At 40.9% G+C, this 21,248-nt stretch overlaps 1 protein-coding gene across 2 annotated transcripts in view; it reads left to right on the top strand.

Annotated features, from left to right (window-relative positions):
- The first annotated feature begins 2,582 nt into the window (after window positions 1–2,582).
- Window positions 2,583–21,248, top strand: part of PDPK1 (3-phosphoinositide dependent protein kinase 1) — a 36,529-nt gene continuing 17,863 nt past the window's right edge. The window contains exons 1-3 of one of the 2 annotated variants that reach the window (XM_086760029.1): window positions 2,583–2,674; window positions 16,735–17,004; window positions 21,035–21,077. In XM_086760029.1, the coding sequence (XP_086616155.1) occupies window positions 2,651–2,674; window positions 16,735–17,004; window positions 21,035–21,077 (337 nt within the window). In that variant the 5' untranslated portion in view covers window positions 2,583–2,650. Of the gene's footprint in view, window positions 2,675–13,566; window positions 14,507–16,734; window positions 17,005–21,034; window positions 21,078–21,248 lie in introns of those variants that run through there. The other variant, XM_086760030.1, reaches the window with a different exon arrangement.

Here is a 21,248-nt window from a genome sequence, read left to right as displayed (position 1 = left end):
CTCAGTTGAAAACAAACTGAGAAATGAAAATTAAATAGAAAAGGAAGCAACAACAAAATTTACAAATTTGTCAGTAGTCTGAGGAAAAAGGGAGAGTAGAGGCCTGTTACTGAGCAGGAAAAGGAGTGAATAACAGATGATAAGTAACGAATTGAAGGATACACCACCCTCTTTTTGTTTCAGTAGAACAATATAGTTTAACAATGAAGAGAATTATTAAGACTCATTTTAAGGAGACGATAGTAGCATACACAAAATTTGAGTTAAACCCCTTAACAGGTGTGTTAAATTCTGCAGGGACAGATGGAATTTGCCCTAAAGTATTTTTCACAAAAACAAACAAACAAACAAAACCCAAGTGAAACATAAATAACTACCCAAAGCAGTCTCTGCAACATTGAAAGTTATTTCTGAGAAGCCATGCAGAACAAGAAACCTAGAGGACTTCTGAGAGAGAAACAGTCTCATCTTTAAATGGAAGAAAAATAGGGGCCAAATTAATGATGAACCAACCAGCCTAACTTCATTCTTTAAAAGGATTCTGAAATAAATTAAATTTAAAAAAATCTAGAAGATTAAAAAGAGAGAAATAATATAAGGTGATTCATCAACTTCTGTCTTTGACAAGAGAGTTTACTTGCTGATGATGGGGAAGAAGTATTATATAATTTGACTTTGGTAAGATTTTTGACATGGTTTGATTTTAAAGGAATACTAAGGAAGCTAGTTGGCCTAAATGACACCACCTAGACTTATGAATGAATTATTACACTTTTTGAAAAATGCATTTGAGTCTAATCATTAAAAGTTCTCCATTAAACTGAAAGGGCATTTCAAGTGGTATTCCAGGAGTCCATCCTGGCTCAATCTTGGTTTGATTCAATATTTTCATTAATTTTGGTGACAAAATATAAAGTATGTGTACAAGATTTGTGACATTGTTCTGGGAAGGATTTTAGTCATTTTGGGACACAAAAATGAGGAGAACAAAATTTTGACAAATTTTAAATACAGTCTAAATAACATAAAATTCCATAAAGTGCAAAGTATTGCACTTTGAAAGAGAAAGCAAATGTATTAATACAAACTAGGAAATAATAGGTTACTAGCAATATATCGAAATAGGATGTGGGAACTGCAGTGTACCATAATATAAATAATGACTTAACAGTGAGATGTTGCTGCAAACAAACACTATGACAGCACATAATAAGAGACATGTAATTTGAGAATAGTGGCAAGTACTTATTTCACCCTAACAAATGAGGCTGCAGTTGAATTATATATCCAAGTCTAGGCATGATACCTTCAGGAAGATGTAAATCAGTTGGAAAGAATCCAAGGAAGACAACACTGCCTATGGGAGAGGCCAAGAATTTGGATACTGTCTGAAAAAGAGTGAAGGTATACTTAAAACAAAAAGCCACACACCCATACGTGCCCAACCTATTAGAAGATGATGATTAGCTGTTCTACTTGTCTGCTGAAGAAAAGGAAGAGAAAATCATCATACAGGAAAGTTGATTTAGGCTGGCTATTGCAAAAAATCTTTTCTAAGTAGTTCAACACTGGGACGTTGCGGCTGCCCCTGGCCCTCCACACCAGCGCCTGATTTGAAGCCAAATATCTGTATCTTGTAGATTCTGATGCAGTTCACTGAACTAGATGGTCCTTCCCTGCATCAGCATTTTGAGTAATGCTTCAATTCAATAATTCCTTGGCAAATTCGAGTTGTTTGCTACAGTGTCACACACAGAGAGCCCATCCCTCCCAGCACGCGGGTGATACTGGTGGCGTTTAGCATCGGGTCCGGCTGCCTCCTGCAAGGACATGCGCTTCCAGAGGAAATGCGCTTCCACAACCTGTGAACACGGGCAGGCAAGAGGCTTCCCACGCCCACACCCGAAAAAACATTCAGTGCGAGGGGTAAAAATGGCTCAGTTGCCAGACAGCAGAGGAAGCCTTGTCGTGAACACTGCGTGTCTCGCTGAATTCCTACTTATGGGGCACAGGCAATGTGTATTTTTTCCAGGGAAGGCAGATTTTTAGAAGGGACCATCGGCACTGAAATTGCACTTCTGACGCATTTGAGCTCGTGGCTGTAACGCGGACTCGTTGCTCTCAGGGGCCCCTCGCAAGGCCGGGCACCGGCTGCCACTACCAGCGCAGCCGCGCGCGCGGCCCAGCGCCGCCAGGCACCACCCCGCCATCTCCTGCCCCTCCCGACGTCACGCCGTAGCTCCCAGCGCAGTCTTGCGTCGTGGCACGAACCCGGATGTGAGCGCAAGGTGGAGGCTGGGGAGGCCGCGCTGCCAGGCTGTCCCGCCCTCTTCCGCCCTCACCCTGCTCAGCCGCCTGACAGAAACCGAAGCCGGCGGCGTCACCCCTAGTACTGCGCATGCTCGCCGTGGCCGAGGACGCTGAAGCTGACGAGAGACGCTGTCCGCGGGCTCACACGTGAGTAGCAGATGGCGCCACCAGTGAGCGAGCGGAACACACGGAAGTCCTGCCCACGCCGGGGGGGGGGGTATTGTTGTGGGTGACGTCACGGGCGGAGGATGCGAGCGCCCCATTGGCTCGTGCTCGGCGGCCGTGCGCTGGGATCTTAAAGGGGGACGGGAGCGCGGGCCGCGCCGGCCGGGCGGGGCCCATGGCCAGCACCAGCAGCCACCTGGTGAGTCCGGGCCGCGGGCCCAGCGCGGCGGCCGCGGCCTGCGGCGCGCGGGGGGAAGAGGTAGGCCCGGGCGCCGGGGCCGGCCCGCGAGGGGGTGGCCGCCCGTGCCCTACGCGCTGCCGGAGGCTCTCGCGGGCGGCCCGCCGCCTGCCGCCCGCTTGGACAGGGAGGGCAGCTGGGCGAGCGCTGCCCGCCGTGGGGCCGGCCTCGGCGCTGCCGCTCCTGGTCCCCTCGTTCCGTCTTCCCCGCTGCCCCCCGCCCGCCTCTTGGATCGCCGCGGGCCTGGCGGGAGGGCCCGGCTGCCGCCCTGCGCGCCGGCGGGGCCCTGAGGCGCGAGGCGAGCGCGGCGGCGGGCGTCCCGGGCTCGGCCCGTCAGCAGGAGGAAGCGGGGCTGGGGCCGCGGCCGAGCAGCCGCCCCGCGGCCTCTCGCGGAGCTTCGCTCTCGGTTCCGGGTGCGGGGCGTTGGTGCGGCTGTGCCGGGCCGTCTCCCGCCGGGAGCGCCGGGGGTGTTGCCCTGCGGGAGCCGCCTGCTGCTGTGTAATCGTTTTCTTTTGTAGTGGGAACAAACTCTTGAGGAAGATCGCGAGGGCTGTCATAGGACGCCGTTTCAAACACATTGTTTACGTTAGCGTGACAGTGTAAAACCCAAACGTTTCGCGAGCGTCGACTAATAAACAAGAGAGAGCTTCTAGCTGATGCACAGAGGTGGTCGTGGTAAATCTTAGTTTGCGTTGCGTGTTATACAGTTTAGTTAGTCTGGAAATTCCCTTACGAAAAGAGTGTTTTTTACAAAAATAACTACTAGCTTTCGTTGATGTCGAGTTAACTAACTGGCAGTGATGTGTTCCTTATCCTTGTGTGCATGCAGCTGTGCTTTTGCTTTCTGTCTGTTGCAAGCTGCCAAGCTCCACTCTGCAACACTTAAAACTCTTTTATCAGATGGAACTGGCTAAGGAGAGTCTTCTGTGTGGAGACTGCATAGCTGCATTGATTCTTGAAGTCCTGTTTTAGTGTGCTCTCCGTGCTTTTTTCACCAGGGTGTTACACATAATTGTATTTGTTGACTGAAGGTGAGAATCATTATGTGGAATAGCCGTACAGGGGAGGACATGAAATACTACATGGAGGATTGTGAAATAAAGCAATGTTTGAGTATTAAAAGAATTAGACTTGCTTTCTTAACACTTGACAGAGTGTTAAGCTGCTTCTTAGCATCAGAGATGAATTATGTTTACTTGGACCCTTTTAAACGGGGAATATGCTTTCCTTTGTGCTTCTGTCCTTGCTTATTGCCTCTTTTTCCAGGTTTTCCTCTCCAAAATACTTCAATTTCTGTTCCTTTTCTGTGTATACTTGAGGTCCTTGCCTGTAAGAGAAGCGTACAGAGAGAATAAATGAAGAACAAAATTGACAACCGTTTTTGTTAAAACGAAAACATTTTTTCCGGGTAACTTATTTTTAATTCCATCTCTTCCATCCTGTTTAGTATTTGTCTGGTCAGATGGGTGTACGGACTGACAGTAGCAGATCGAGGTGGCTTGATTCAGCTAACCTTTTTGTAGTTCAGATGATACCAAATATGGGAAACCCGGTATTTCTGAAACTCTGAGCAAGTTACTGTTAATGTTTTTGTGATGAAATTGATGACACTAATGAGTCTGTGATTATTTTACTATAGATGCAGAAGACTAGGGGAGGAAAAGGTGCACAACTTTGAAAGGAATAGTCCAGCATTCTTCTGCCAAAACAGTTAATTTTTGTATTCGTGTATGTGGGGACAATTCCTAAAACGTTCTACTATTTTTTGAAGGCCAAGGGAGTGAATTGCACTTTTAAGAAGGAAACAACTTTAGTGCTGCTTTAGTTGCAGGTGCCCGTGTGGTCTTAGTTATTTGTTGCTAGTGCCTTCATTATAAGCAAATTGGATCTCATATCAAGAAGTGCTCTCCCTTTCGAGATGAAGAGTCTGGAAGAATGTTATTTACATCTTCGTTTTCAGCAACTTCTCTGGAAAGTTTAGCTGCTCTGGTGATTGTTAGATTCTATCAGTGTTTCTGACCTGATAAAACCTATAGTATAGTCATGGATATGTCTGAACAAAACCATTGGCTCACCCCCCCCGTGAAACTAACACATACTACACTTTTCAAAGAACTAGGTTCTTAATAGAGTAAGTTCTGCATCTGTGCTAGGAATTAAACTAGGCTATGGTAAGAGTTCTGTATGTAGTTATTTGTAGGTATAAAACTTTCAGACAGGCCTGAGGGGTTTTCTCTACGTACTTACCTACTTCTCTTACTATTCTCTTCCTTTGGGTTTTCAGCATAAGACTATGATTAGTCTTTATCACTCATACATAAGCTTTTAACTGCGATAAGTTTTCTGTAAGTCTCTTACCAAGGCAGGCTGCAGGAATAGAAGATAGTAAAAGATACAGATTTTGAGATGGTGCTCAAAGGTGAAAAAATGGAAGAAGCTTAAGAGGAGCAATTATACAGGCGTTCATATTTCTGACATAGGAAGTAGTGGTAGCTAGTGGAAAGGAGAAGATCCAGAGGATAATCTGGATATAACGATGTTCAACTCAACAATGAATCCACTGTGTGGGTAGGCTTTTTTTAAAGCTAATTATTTTTTGCCTTACTGGTCTATTACTTACAGCGCTAGAAGTTAAGGTCTGTTTCATATAGCTCTTGAAACTCTGCGAGTAGATTTCTGTAGCTGGACACTGTAAGGCACCCTGCAGACTTGGGCTCATTTCACTTCCTTAAAGCAGATCAGTAGGAAGGCAGCACTGCAGGAAAAAAATTGCAAAGGGATGCTGATTATTTAAGTACTTGCAGGATTTTTGGTACAGAAGGCATGAAACCAGGGACACAGTCACTTTGTTAGACTGAAAAAAAGTAATAAACTGGCAAAGTTATAAAAACAGGTTTGATCTATGAAGATGTGGAATATTTTAGTCATCTCTGGTTTTTAACAGTAAACTTGTATTTTATCTATTTTTTTTTTCCTAGAGAAGCTGTATAGATTGCTGTAGAACCAGCACATTTTGACATTGTAAAATATGCAAGTGAGAAATTACTTTTTAATACAGAAAGATAAAAATTTAATTCAGAAAAAAACTATATTAGAAAGATAAAATCCTTCTCCAAGTTCCTCATATTGGAGCTTCCTGAAGAGTTTGTATCAAGCCAAGTAATTATTGTTTCTGGTATTTCAAATCTAAAAACTTCTTCTGCAGGTGGCCAGGTTAGATTATGTATGTAATAGAGAAGTAAAAAACGGGAAGGAGCTGACTTATTTTTTTCCCCTCTCTCCCCACTTCCCTTTCTGACATCATGTTTGCAGGTAAGCTTGTGGAAAATTACTAAGGATGAAATAAAGTGTATGAAAGGACTGAACACAGCATGCACAAAGCTAGCTGTTTGGTCTAGAACCTTATTTTTCACACCTTATGGATTCTACTCAGCAGTGCTTTAGGAAATAACTGGTTTGTTGTGTGACTAAATATTGAAGTTGAGACTTGCTTTCTGATTTAAAAAACAAGCTGTAAATACTTCACCTGGCAAATATTCTATAATTCTTTATGGTGAAAAACTGCAAGGATTAGCCTGCTTAGGACATTCTTCTGAAAAGGAAGTGTTTAATTAGACATTTGGTTCTTTAGTAATCCTGCAGAAATTTAACTTACAGTTCTTGACTCTGCTGTCCAACTTTTGTACACTCCATCTTCATACTGTCACCTCTGTGTGCGTGCTTCTCCACTCTTCACCCAGACTTGTTCTCTCTGCCTCCTAGAATTGCTAGCAAGGAGCCTAGTATAGGTAATCCTTTGTTAGCGTGAGCCCTAGTCCATGCTGCACAACACCTCTTAATATTGGTGTGCTTTATGAGGTAACTGATGGTGTAGAATGTGATCTAGAGTATTGCGATTACAGATGGCTTTTGTTTTCTGGTGAGCTGGCCTGGATCTGTTTGTGTGGAATGAGTTCTCAATGGCTTGTTTACATATATAGCTATTTGGGCCATAGGCTGACTGCAGGTTCTTAGAGATTTTTGTGGTTTCCTGTTTCTGATCTGTTTTGAGGCTCGGCAGGGCTGGGGGGAGGCGGTAGAAGGAGGCCTTAAATAATCTGTGCCCCTGAAGGTGCTTCGAACTTAAGTGCTTTGCTTAGGGGTAGAGGAGGTTAGAGGGTAACTGGCTGATATGCAGGTTCTTACAAATCCTTTCATTAGCTTTATCCCTAGCTGAATTTGGAATTAGAATCCTGGAAATTACTGGCAGGAAATACCACTGTATGTGTAAGGCTGTCAAATTTAGAAAAAGGCATTTGCATTAACTAAAATGTTTGGGTTGCTCTGTAAATAAATTTGAATTTATTTGCTCTGTATGTGAGAAATTCATGTCTGTAGAAACAAAATCAGTCATGTGGATAAAATACCTTTATTCCCTAAATGAACAGTCAAAACAATCTGACGATGTAGAGGTGTTCTCTATGGTTCCAAGTCCTTGAGCCTATTGGTTATGTTTTTGCTGACATAACATGAATGAGATCTCCTCATTACTCATTTATATGCATAAACTGTGTTGTAGATTTACTGTAGAAAGTAAAGAACTGGTGGTAGATAATCAGTTCAGTTGTGAAGGAGGTAGTGTCAGACCTGAGCTGTTTCTGTAGTGTCAGACCTGAGCTGTTTCTGTAGTGTCAGACCTGAGCTGTTTCTGTAGTGTCAGACCTGAGCTGTTTCTGTAGTGTCAGACCTGTTTCTGGTTTTTTGAGGTTATTTTATATGAACAATACAGTATGTCTCCCCAAACTTTAAAACACTTGCTTGTATGGATATACATTAAGAAAGCTTAAGAAGAAAAATAAATTAATTTTGATTCTTCTTTGAAGTTAATCTTCCTGATTATGTTTTGAAGATAGGGATTGTATGTTCCAAAATTGATTTTGAACATGAGGCAAACAACTGCCAACTAGATACTGGAGTCTTTTTTAACTACCTACTTGTGCCTTACAGCAATACACATAAAAGTCCCTGAAAAAAAAAACCAAACAATTTTACTGATCAAATTCTCATAGGTTATTAGAGCATGGCACTATGTCACCCTTAGCCAAGACTTTTACATATATTTCCTCTGAAATAACTGTATCTTATGATGACTTATTGCAAGTATTTTCAACATTACCTTCATATTACTGTAATTTTTCTTTAAATTATATTACAGCTGTTATATCAAGCAGACTACATGAACTTGAATTATTTTCCTACTTCTGTTTCCCACTGTTGCAAAGTTCCTAGACAGTTTAGGTAGAAGAGTGTCTTTGAAGAACTGTCTGCTCCAAGACAGTTCTTTTAACACTTAAAATCTGTAATCTTGAAATGTAATACCAGGATGTTATTTTTAAAGAAGTATTCTCTATTTTTAAGTGAATTTTTTGGGAGGTGAAGAGTTTTAAGCAGTGCTTCAATGACTGCTGAACTTCCAGCATTTGGGAGGTTTCAGATGACACTGCACATGAAGGTGAGTGTAGCTGTTTTGGTGGGTCAGAGCCTAGAGTTCTTTAATCAGTTAGCATGGCAATCTGTTTAAAAAACAAAATAACTCCTCCTTTTATACAAGTGAATGCTTTTGAAATTTGCGTGGCTTATTCATATATGGTCTATTAAGCAACAGATTTTTCATGTGGCATCTTCTGAGATAAAAAAAATTCACTCCAGATAGATGTATAACTTCAGATTCTTTTCCAAAACAAAGTTGTATTTCAATTACAAAAAGCTATTTTAACACAAGATTTCAGTCTGTTCTTTTAAATGTAGTAATCAGTAACCATTTATGAACCTTGATCAAAGTATAGATTTTGACAAATTGTTTTGCTGACTGTCGTGGTTGGTTTCTTCAAGACACATGCAATTGTTGGCTAGGTCTTAAGTTCTCTACAATAATCTTTACCTACCATTTGATGGTGATGTTTGAAAGTGCTGATGCAGCTCTACACAACATAAACACAAACCACTGTGCTACAGAAGATTGATGTTTGATGTTGATGCTTTTTAAGTACCTACAAATAACTAATAGCTAGTTAGAAGAACTTCTAAAGAACTTCTCTGTAGAAAATAACCCCATCCTATTCTCCCAGGAAAATGTCTTTGGCATCTTTGTAACCTAGTGCAGTTCTTAGTAAGTGCCTTGTTTGTATTTTGGAGAGCAGTTTTTGTTCTTAGAAATGCCTGTTGGTTTTATTTACTATTTTTTTTTTGTGTTAGACATTTGAATTATCTATCTTCGAAAAGGTTGAACAAGATCTGTCATTTCAATATAAACTTCACTTCTTGTGATATGTTGAAGATTAACCAGCTTGCTTAATTAGCTTTTGTATAGTACCTAAAACCAGGCAATTTAAAAAAAAAATGCCTTAATATCACCCCTTTTGATCTCTTTTTAACTAGGTTTTTAATGCTACATTTTGTTACTGTCTGCACAGAGATAAGTCCTTCAAGTATGACTGAATGCTTTCATCCGAGAGAAAACTAGATATTTGCTAATGTAGTGTTCAGTTACAATTTTTTTTAATACATATTTCTTCTTTTCTGTTAATGTTTGTTGGGTGTGGTTCTTCAAAGCCTTTGGCAAGTCTTTCCTCAGATTTCAGAATCTGAAAGCATACTTCTCAGTCTGGTTCCTTACTCTTCTAGTCTAGTGGTATTCCTTCTTGATTGGAGAGATATGTAATCCTCTGTCAAGCTGAAAGTGTGAGCAGAGTACGTGTTTTTAAATACCTCCAAATTACTGTGGTGTTTTAATTTTATTATGGCTGTGTGTATTTGAGTGTCAAAGTTAATCTGTTAGGTGGCAAGCAGTTTATTAGCTGTTTAGTGCATTCAAAGGCTTGCCGTAATCTGAGTTTTGTCCTGTCTATTGCATGCCTGATTCTGTTATAATAAGACAGTCTGACAGCATCTAGTGACGCTTTTTAAGGCATATGAATGGATTCTCTCTTTTTCTTTAGGCAAATATTTTAATTAATTTAATTTAACTTAGCAGAAAGTATGATTGTCCATTTCTAGACAGAAGTCCAGAGCGTAAATAGACATGAGGATATAAAGTATGAGTATTGCTGTTTACTGCAGTTTATGAAAGCACACCATCTGTTATTGTTCTGGGTTGCTTCATTCATGGCAGTCACTCTGGTGTAGTCGTGTACAGAGTTTATGAAAGGAAAACTGGTGTTGAATTTTGATAATCATTACACTTCCTGCAAACGCTCCTGAATAGGTTGGAGATGCCGCTGCCACCTGTACTGTGCTGTCTGCACTGGAAAGTGAGGATTTTAGCGTGATTTTGTTATTGTGAATCAATATTTCTTTGTATCTTAAGATTTCTTCTAGCTGGACTACCCTGCTCTTGCCTACATTCTCTTTTTTTAGGTACTGTGAGGAGTAGTTTGAGGACATATATTCAGGCCCATCTTAGTATCTGACCTGATGAGTTGACTTTGTTCTTTTGCAATGTGCTGGAAGTTCCAGGATGTATTGCACTCTAGCCTTTGAAGTGGAGGCTGTCACAAACAGATATTGGAGAACCTAGAGAAGGTAAAGATTTTCATTGTCTGTGGGATATTAAGAGGGAGGAGGCCAATAGGAAAGCTGTGCATAATATCTGTTAATTGCCCCTTCTTATGTTCTTTCAGGCACAAGCCGTGTGTCAGATGCAATTGCTGCATTTTTGTCAGTCATCTGAAACACCAGCGTGCCATGAAAAGAATACATTAAGTGTGACTACCTAGCTGTTAATTTTTTCCTTTTGCGTTTTGCAGATAAATCCTTAGGAGACCTCAGGTTGTCAATGTTTAGATTACAAGCAATACAAAATAAATCTCAATTTCAGAATTTTTGGCTTGTATGACAATATCAAAATAAGTTACAAAACCTCCTGGTCCAAGCCTGTTTAACTTAAACTGCCTTTAGCAGAACTGCACTATTGATAAATAGTAGCAAGTCAGCTTTATCTCTAAAACTACAAAACACCTGTCCAATGAAAGCAATTACCTTATCTTAGTGTGAAATAAAGGCCTTTATTCCTTCTTAATTGCACAGATAAATAGATGGACACCATATTTTACCTGAAGACAAATGTATTGATTTGGACGTTGAGTCTTAGATTCATAGATTTTTGGAAGATTTAATAGATTTTTGGAAGATCTTCCTGTTTCTGTATCAAAAGGTTATGTTTGGCAGAGATGAAAAAGTTGTGATTGGATATGACAACACTCATGGAGGGTGTCTTACACTGTACCATATAGTATCTGTTCTGAAAGCCTCTCAAATTCCATTTGCAAGTGAAAAGATTAATTAATAGATATTCTAGAGTGTTGCTATGTTGCTTTCTGAATCTTACAATTTATTAAGTAGACTTTGCTGAGGTAGGTTATATATGTTTGTATTGGTTTGTCTTCATGATAGTCTGTGAACTTCTTATCAAAATTTAGTCTAACACAACATACACCAGTCTTTAATTCTTATGTTCAGTAAGTTTTGTGTTGAATTGAAGGTGATCCTACTTTTTAAAGTTATATATTCTCTGGTACCACAAGGCTAAAACAGTCAGATTCTTTAATAAACACAAGTTTCAGAAGCTTAGTCTAGTCAGATGATTAGATGTTTCTCCAGGGGTTCAGTGTCTTGATTTTATCCTGAAACTGATTTGTTTTGTGTTTCTCCTTAATGTTTGCATAGTGCTAGTGGCAGTAAGGCGTTGCTTCTCCTAGTTGATGCTTTCTAGTGTAGACTAACTGAAGTTCTTTGTCCAGTAGTTTCCCACTATTGTGCTTAAGTTCTTGCACCATATTTTAATTTGTAGTAATGTTTTTGTAGAGACAACAACAGTAAGCTGTGACTGTTTGTCTAATTTACCAAAAGCTGTAGATTGCTTTAAGTAAAAGATAAACTTTTTTTTTCCAAATGGTGTGTGGGGTTTTTTTGGTTGTTTTTTTTTTTTCACTCTTTAAATTTATGCAATTCTTCTTTCAACTCTTTTGGTTTGAGAGTCAATCCAGATGTGGATCGGAAGGGATCCTTATTTGGAGATGACTGTTAATTATAAGTTGTTTAAGAATTTAACCAGTTTTACTTAGAAAATGTCCTGTATTCATTTTCCTCATCAGTATCCTGTATTTGAGACATTATGTAATTCCAAGTCAAATGTTTTATGGATTTCTATGTGCATTATTTCGTTTAGTAGACCTGTAATACAGTTTACCATTAAAAAACATTCATAAGAGGGTTGTGCCAGTGTTCTAGCTTATACAGCTTATAAAGCATTGTTTATAATCAAAACAAATGTACCAGTTGAGGTGTAGGGCTCATGTTGCTTTGTGTAAATAATACTTTCTGTTAGTAAGGTCTGCTTCCAAAAAAAATTTGCCTTATAGGTAAGTGGACGGAGGAGCTTTTCTCATCGTATCTGCCCTATCTCTTGATGCAGCTAGAGATTCAGCAGTTAGACTCGGTGTTATCAGACAACTGGTAGGTTAGGACCCTATTCACACTGGGTGCAATAGAAATGAGATTTTTCTGGTGGAGTTTCAGTGGTAGCAAAGATATTCGCAGTCATCTTCAGGGTTCGGTATCATGTCGGTTGGGACAGAAGTAAAAGATACTGGAAGCGTCAGAAGGCCCAGTCTCTGCAAATATTTTTTGCTCCTGTTAGTGTTGGTACAACTGTATCAGTAAAGCAGTGTTGTGGATTTTGCGGTGAGAAAAAGCTGCAGTAGAGTAGAGATGCAGTTATTGTGGTTGTACTTGCTTTAAAGCAGCATGGTGTTTGACGAATAGTGTGTGCTTAGGTATATTAAAAGCTGTAGTGGTAGTGCTGTTGTCAAAATGCTGAGTTGCAAAAATTGTTCCAAAAGGAGTAGGTCCTTTTAGATAGCTAGGAGCTTTGCTCTGGCTGGCTTTTCATACAAAGGGGAGCAATGAAAGTATAAAAGGCAAAGTACAGTGATATCTAGTGGGCTTTTTGCATTGATTCAAGTTTTCGTCTCTTAAAGTTTATTTCTACTGTTTGCAAACAGGAGGAGAAAAGAAAAATATAAGGACTTAGTTCACATGACGTGCAAATAAAAGGAAGCCTGTTTATAGTGATTTAGTGAAAATTAGTTAATGAAGATTTTTATGTCTGGTGATCTGTAATTCTTACACTTACCTTCAGCAGATTTGTTGTTTTCTTCCTTACTAAGTTTTCAAACTCACAATATGTTGCACTAAGAAGGAAATAATTTCTACATGGGAATACATTAGAAACAGCACCTTTAAGAGTTTGTGGAAGTAGGTAGTGTTAGAGACTAGTTTTTAAAAGCAGAGAGAGAATGATTAGATCAGTGGTTATCAGTGTGGTCCCTGGTGATCCATAACGTCCAATAGGTAGGTCTGTTGTCCTTGGGTGCGTCTGTGCTTTCACTGGCTTGCCAGCTGAGAAATGTTGATAATTGCTGGAAGAAGAGCATCCTCAAGCTTCTGAGATATGCAGATGCAGTTTAGAAGGCTTTTAAATTCCTCAGTGATTGACTTAATATCACACTAAGTCTGTATCTAGCAGAGGCAGAATCTTAAATCTGATTTTTGCAAAAGAGTGGTTGTACGAGGTTAGACCAGAGGAACTAGCCCATGTTCTGTCTCTGGCATATGTGAAGACATCTATGTAGAAACATGTGTAGTCTCTTCAGGCATGTTTTTTGGAATCTTTAAAAATAAAACTGAAAAGGTAAAGAATACAGGACACAAAATACTAAACAAGAGTGTGTGGAGTGACCTTTCCTATAAATGTTCAGGTGAAACACACCTAGTTGTATATTCTGTCATTTCTTGGGTAACTGATGCTTTAAATCTATTACATTTTCCTCTATCCTTCTTGTTCTTAATCTTGACTTTCCTTTGAGAAAATCAGAGCACTAACTGATGTTATACTTTGTCTAGAAATAACCTTCTCTTCCTACAAAGTCCTTTACTCTTGTCTTTTCTTCCCTTAGGACTTTTCTATACTTGATATTAATTGTTACTTAGTTCCAGATACTGTGTGAGGAAATATGCTGCATCCAACACCTTTTCCCCTCTTTGTGTCAGTGCTCTCTGGTGCTTTTGTGGTTGGTTTTTTTTTTTTTCTTGTTTGTTTTTTCAAGGTAATCTTTCTAGCTGCAGAATCTAATCAGATCCCCCACAGTGGTGCTGCTTTATTTACCTGTAAACCCTCATCTGACTGGAGACAGTTCATCATTTAAATCCTAATATTGAGTCTATGTGCATGTGTTTTTTATTTACTGTATTTCAGTTAATGGGATGTTTCTTATATTGGTATCACTTCAGTAGTTGAGCAGTCATGCTTGTGTCAAGCCTTGCTGCACTCGTGATAGGAAAGAGTACAATCTGTTTTTAATTCTTGCTACTGTGTATCTTCATACAGTCTGAGCACCTCTCTGAACGAAAGGTGATTCAGCTGGGCTGTGAGAATATTGGAGACAGTAGTTAGTCTGGGGAAGGTATCTGCTAAAATATCTGCGTAGAAACCATAAAAGTTTCAGGAGGGCAGACTTTGGCCTCTTCAGTGATCTGATGGGTGAAGTGCCATGGGATGCAGCCCTGGAGGGAAGAGGGGCCCAGGAAAGTTGGTTGATGTTCAAGGAGCACCTCCTCCAAGCTCAGGAGCCATGCATCCCGATGAAGAGCAAGCTGAGGCAAAACACCAGGAGGCCTGCATGGATGAACAAGGAGCTCCTGGACCAACTGAAAATAAAGAAGGAAGCCTAATTTTGATGGTGGAAGCGAGGACAGGTAACCTGGGAGGATTACAAGAGAGGCTGTGCGAGTGGCCAGGGATCAGGCAAGGCAGGCTAACGCCGTGACAGAATTGAATCTGGCCGGGGATCTCAAGGGCAGGAAAAGCTTCTAGAGGTACGTCGGGGACAAAAGGAGGTCCAGGGAGAATGGAGGCCCTCTGGAAGGAAACGGGTGAGCTGGTTACCTGGGACATGGAGAAGGCTGAGGTGCTCAATGGCTTTTTTGCCTCAGCCTTCACCGATAAGGGCTCTTGTCGTGCCACCCAAGCTGTGGAAGGCAAAAGCATGGACTGGGAGAACAAGGAAGCGCCCCCTGTAGCAGAAGAGCAGGTTCAGGAACATCTGAGGAACCTGAAGGTGCACAAGTCCACGGGACCTGATGAAGTGCATTCGCAGGTCCTGAAGGAACTGGCAGATGAAGTTGCCAAGCCGCTGGCCATTGTATTTGAGAAGTTGTGGCGGTCTGGTGAGGTCCCCGATGGCTGGAAGAGGGGTAACATAACCCCAATTTTTAAAGAGGGGAACTAGGAAGAGCCAGGGAACTACAGGCCGGTCAGCCTCACCTCTGTGCCTGGCAAGGTCATGGAGCAGATTCTCCTGGAAACCACGCTAAGGCACATGGAAAGCAGGGAGGTGGTTGATGACAGCCAACATGGCTTCACCAAGGGCAGATTGTGCCTGACCAATCTGGTGGCCTTCTATGATGGGGTAACAGTGTCGGTGGACAAGGGACAAGCAGCTGCTGTCATCTACCTGGAGCTGTGCAAAGCTTTTGACACTGTCAAGCACAACACCCTTCTCTCTAAACTGGAGAGGCATGGGTTTGACGGGATAATAGGCCACTTGGAGGATAAGGAATTGGCTGGGTGGCCACACTCGGGGAGTGCTGGTCGATGGCTCAATGTCCAGGTGGAGACTGGTGACAAGTGGCGTTCCTCGTGGGTCTGTTTTGGGGCGAGCCCCGTTTAACATCTTTGTTGGTGACATGGACAGTGGGATGGAGTGCATTCTCAGCAAGTTTGCTGATGACACCAAGCTGTGCGGTGTGGTCAACACGCTGGAGGGAGGGGATGCCATCCAGAGGGACCTGGACAGGCTGCAGAGGTGGGCCCGTGCCAACCTCATGAAGTTCAGCCAGGCCAAGTGCAAGGTCCTGCACGTGGGTCGGGGCAATCCCAGGCACAGATACAGGCTGGGCAGAGAATGGGTTGAGAGCAGCCCTGAGGAGAAGGGCTTGGGGGTACTGGTGGACGAGAAGCTCAACGGGAGCTGGCAAGGCACGCTTGCAGCCCAGAAACCAGTGGCATCCTGGGCTGCATCAAGAGGAGCGTGGCCAGCAGGCTGAGGGAGGTGATTGTGCCCCTCTGCTCCGCTCTGGTGAGACCCCACCTGGAGTACTGTGTCCAGCTCTGGACCCCCAGCATCAGAAGATCTCCGGGGAGATCTTATAGCAGCTTTCCAGTACCTAAAGGGGCCTGATAGGAAAGATGGGGAGAAACTCTTTAGCAGGGCCTGTTGTGATAGGATGATGGGGAATGGTTTTAAAATAGAGAGAGGTAGATTCAGGTTAGATATGAGGAAAAAAATTTTTTCACTGAGGGTTGTAGAGCACTGGCCCAAGTTTCCCAGAGAGGCGGTGGAAGCCCCATCCCTGGAAACATTCCAGGCCAGGTTGGCCGGGGCTCTGAGCAGCCTGATCTGGTTGGAGATGTCCCTGCTCCCTGCAGGGGGGTTGGACCAGATGGCCTTTGAAGGTCCCTTCCAACCCAAACCATTCTGTGATTCTATGATTCTAATACAGATGTTCGTTACATAACTAGATCATTCTTTTAGTTTCAGGAAAACTACTACTTGTTAAGATTGGATGAGTGGTTCTATCACCAAGCACAAGATTTTAAAGTTCATGTTATTTGTAGGAGAATATACAGTGACATTTGATACCTTGGTGTTAGAGAGCATTTTATTGAGTTTGGAAAAAAGCATTCATGAATTAAATTGTTCAGACTTTTGACTTATGGCTATATGTATGTGCACAGCATGGCGTAAACAGAGATATTTAACACATTAAGAGCTGCCATTTCTGAAATAAATACTAATATACCCTCCTGAAGATGTTTTCCCTTTTGAATAGGATTTTATATGATACTCATATGGAAATAAAATGCAGAAATGTGTGGTAATTATTTGAAGGTGTGGAAATAACAGTTTCATTTCTCTTTTCAGTATGATGCTGTTCCAATCCAGTCTAGTGTGGTGTTATGCTCCTGTTCATCCCCATCAATGGTGAGGAGCCAAGCAGATTCCAGCACTTCATCTGTCATTTCCACCTGTGGCAGCAGACAGGGATCTAACATGGAGGGCACTGCAGCTGAATCAAGATCTAGTTCAAACTCCTTGCAGCAACATGCAGGACAGCAGCCTCCACAGCCTCGAAAGAAACGACCTGATGACTTCAAATTTGGGAAAATTCTGGGTGAAGGATCTTTTTCAACGGTAACTTGACTTTTTCTAAGAAGTGACAAATATCCTAGATAGACTTCAAAATTTGTTGTGCAAGTAATATTACTGAGACTTAAATATGGAGAAAACAGCTCGAAGAGTAAATGAGTGGGACATAGCTGTTTTAAGTTTAACTGTTAAATTAAGTGTTCCATTAAATATGGGTGCTGATTTTTTCAAGTACCTTTTGAACTCATCTGAAGTTCCCTTGTATCCTGATGATTTGATGCTTGGATTTTTAGGAGACATTGCTTTCTAATGTAAGTTTGATAGCATAATGGGTTAAGATTTTATGATATAAAGGATTGAACTGGGCTAAGCGTTTGTCATGGTAAGGACTTGCATGCAATGCTCTGTTTGTGGTAGGAGCTGCTGCCAGATGCTTAGGGAAGAAAGTAATAACAGTGATACTTCTCTAATACTCTTTCTTAGCCTCTAGTGTTGTGGCCCTGAAGGACTTCATGAGCTACAGTTAGCATCTTTGTATTCGGTAGCCTTAAGTGGATTGTTTCTAACTTATTTCTCACATCCATGGCATCGCACAAGAATGAATTGCTTAAGTGTTGTCTTAAAAAAATAAGGAAATGAAGCAATTAATACTTTCATTTGATGCTTTTGTAGTTGCCCCATTTTAAGACAATAAGTAATATTTCTGTATCTTTTTCGTATGTTATTTGTTGTATATACCTTTTGGTTGTTGATCTCTAAATACTGGGTTTTTCTGATTCTTCCTGTCCAGTCTACTGTGATGTTTAGGAAGCAGGCCTCTAGTAGTCATCAAGAGTAATATGCACTAAAATACATAGTTTGCAACTTGCAGGTTTCCCTAAAGAATCCGACAGTGTTGCTGCCTCTTCAGTATACCAGAACACTCCATCGACATACTGTCAACATTCCTCCTAATGCAGCCCAGGATACCATTCGCCTTCTCTGCAGCAAGAGCATATTGCTGGCTCATGTTCAGATTGGTGTCTGTGAGGACCCCTGGGTCCTCTTCTGCAAGGCTGCTTTCCAACCCATCAGCCCTCAGCGTATACTGGTTCAGGGGGTTATTCCTCCCTAGGAGGAGGAGTTTGCAGTTCAGAAAAGGGATCTGCATGAGATTCTTACCTGCCTTTTTCTCCAGTCTATTGAGGTCCCTCTGGATGGCAGCACAACCCTCTGATGTATCAACACCAGAGGTGTCTTATCTGTGGGGCGTGTATCTTCACCTTGTTATCAAAACGTCTTGTTAAAAGTATATGTTTTTTTCCTGTTAAATAAGGTTGTAGAGTCAGAGATCTCCCTGTACTCCCCAAGATCTTCCACCAGTATTCTGACTGAAAAGTGTTCCCTCAAAAAGCAGGGGCCCTCATATTACCGTGTCTCCAATGACAGCTTCAGATTAAAAATTAAAAAATCATTTATTCAGGATCATAATGAATATATTCTGTTTTCTTGGACTTCTGTTAAGCTACCACAAACTCTACCTGATACTAGTGCTGTATTTCAAATTCAGCAGAGATGCACGTGATCTGGTCTCAGGATTTTTCTTCAGAGCATTCTGCAATTTTGTGGGACCTTCTGCAGCTGTAACTGTTCTTGGGCTCATGCTTAATGTTAGGATACAGAAATTCAGTTGTTGCTCTGCTGTTTTAAAGTAATGGAAATTACTTGCTTTGCAAAAGACAGCTTCAAGTTCCTCTCAGAATATCTGTTACGTGGTGGCGGAATGTTACTTCTCATGTTTGAGTAGGCATGTTGTCCTACTCGCCACCTCCTATATGGCTGGTACACATTCCCCTTCTCCCCTCCCACCCTGGTTTGAGATCCACCGATAAATGAGGCTTCTCTTAAAAAGAGGAGGAGCTCTAAGGAAGTGTGAGTGTCTGACCAAAACTGATTCTTGAATGCAGATTTAATCTCTGGCAGTCTAAGTATTTGTCCAAGTTTAGAGTTGGGCTTGGCCATTATGTCTGCCAATTACGTTAGCAATTTCTGCTTTATAGCCTCTGTTGAGGGTTCTCTGCTCTTATCTCACTTTCCTCCGGAGGTATTTAACTACATTTCTTGCCTTGCTGTTATCTGAATTTGCAATTTATACATTTACATCTTCTGCGAATGCTTTTGGTTTTGTGTATGTTTCTTTGTTTTTGTTTGTTTTTTTTTTTAAGCTATCTACCTAAGGTCTAATTCCTTTCTATAGAATTTATCTTCCTTATTGATATTACTTCTTCCCATAGGGTAGATGAGATTTGGGCCCCTAATAGCAAAGGCATGGTATTAGCGTGTACCTCTGTGGGTTGGTGTTTTTGTTGTTGTTGTGATTCTGCTGGTTTTTGGGTGATGTTAGAATGTATGCTGTACTTAGATTTGTTTAGTGAGGCTACCCAAGTACTCATGCTAGGAGGTAAATACTGAGTCCTGTGTACTTAGAACACAGCTGCTCAGTATCAGTGCAAGTATGTGGGTAATACACCTGAAATCTAATGGGAAAAAAATTGATACCATGCAGGACTGGAGGAGAGTCAGTCTCTGGAGCTGTACAGCATAATTCAAGTTTGAGAGTTATTAGCCAAGGTATATTTTCACCTGTGTCAGTTCATCGCTTCTGTCACATGACTAGGGGCTCTGTGTGTGTATATATAGGCAACATTGCCTATTGGATTTTTGTTTTACTAACGGTGCTGAATTGTTTTATGAGAATGTAAAAGTATCAATTTCCAAAGTGCGGAAAGTTAGCACTACATGTCTGGGTGCTTGTTTAACAACTGACTATTCAAGTGACCTGCTTTCAGTAGCTTTAATGGTAGACTTGATTGATGACACCTGGCAACAAAAATTAGAAAAGTTAAGAACATTCTCATTTGATTGCACAGCTTTAAATAGTGTTACCTGTGTACACAGAAGGGTCTCAAAGCATCCCTGTGCAGTGGTGCAACTTGTAACAGACTGGTTGTATCTGGGGGCGATTTTCATTGACCGAATACTGTGAACTTCAGTGTGTAGATGAACGTTTTCGAAGATTAATGGTGTCTCTTACTACCGAACTGATACTTAGAAGTTTTCTAATACTGAAAGAGTGCAACTGCATGCACTTCTTTTACCTGAAAAAGTGCCTTATTTAGAAGTTCTTTCTCCTAAATGCCTAACATTTAGTGTCAGGTGCATGTAATAATATTTTGGACAGAATCACTCTATTATAACTGATTTTGCAAGGAGTTAAAATATAATGGGAAGTGGACTAGAAACAAGTCTGGTGCAGTGATTTTAAAAAAGTATAATGTTGAGATTCTAGCAAGGTATTGGAATGGATATGAACTTAAACTGAGAAAAACATGAACTGTAGTCATCTGTTGTTACAAAGTTATTGCTGAGACTCATGTAGGAGGACTTTTCAGATTGTCTTAAAAATTACCTTTTATAGACGTTATTTCTTGAAGATTAACTTTAATTTGTTTTCTTCAAAAGCTTTTCCATCTAAAAATGTAGAATTACTGCCTGAAACTCTATCCCTTGCTTCTACTAATTGGAAATCTCTTGTTCCTTTTCTTTAAATCTTTTTCCTAACAAACTGTAAATAGTTGAAAGCTCTGTCTCACTTCTTACTTTTGCTCTTTCGCATAAAATTTATCTTTCAACCTTTCCTATTTATGTTAAGAAAAAATATTGTGACGGTTAGATTTTATAAATATTTCTCGGTGCACTTATTGCTTTTTTTCCCCTTTAAGAAGATTTGTCAATTTACTGTGACTTATGTTACAATCTTCAGAATTCTGCTGAAAAAAAAAGTACATCAGTGATTACCCAGTCAAGTGTATAAGCCTTTTATCAAAACAAGGATTGTTATGCTGAACTGAGTTTCTGCAGAGATCTTGCTGAAGCCAGCATAATATGAGCACATGCTTAAATATTTTGCTGATTGCAGTTGTGATAGCTTATTTTGGACAATCAATAGTCTAACTACCTACTGGAAGACCAGAATCAACGTTAGTGTATGTCTTTAATGGATGGTTACAGTATATTTTCTCTCCTCTGGCAACAGGTGGTCTTGGCTCGAGAATTGGCAAGTTCTAGAGAATATGCCAGTAAGTATTGACTCCTTCAACATGAACCTTTTAAAAATGCAGTATCAATGTAGTCCTGTTACAAAACACTTCATCAAAAGATGGAATTACTGTATGATAATTTTATCTAACTGAAAAAAAAACCATACAAATTACTTTGATGGACTTCATTTGGTTGTACCTCTTGCATTT

This window comes from Chlamydotis macqueenii, chromosome 15 (genome assembly GCF_036417535.1).
Source record: "Chlamydotis macqueenii isolate bChlMac1 chromosome 15, bChlMac1.mat, whole genome shotgun sequence".
NCBI lineage: Eukaryota > Metazoa > Chordata > Aves > Otidiformes > Otididae > Chlamydotis > Chlamydotis macqueenii.
Note: the sequence above shows the minus strand (reverse complement) of the source record. Positions and strands in the feature narration are given on the sequence as shown.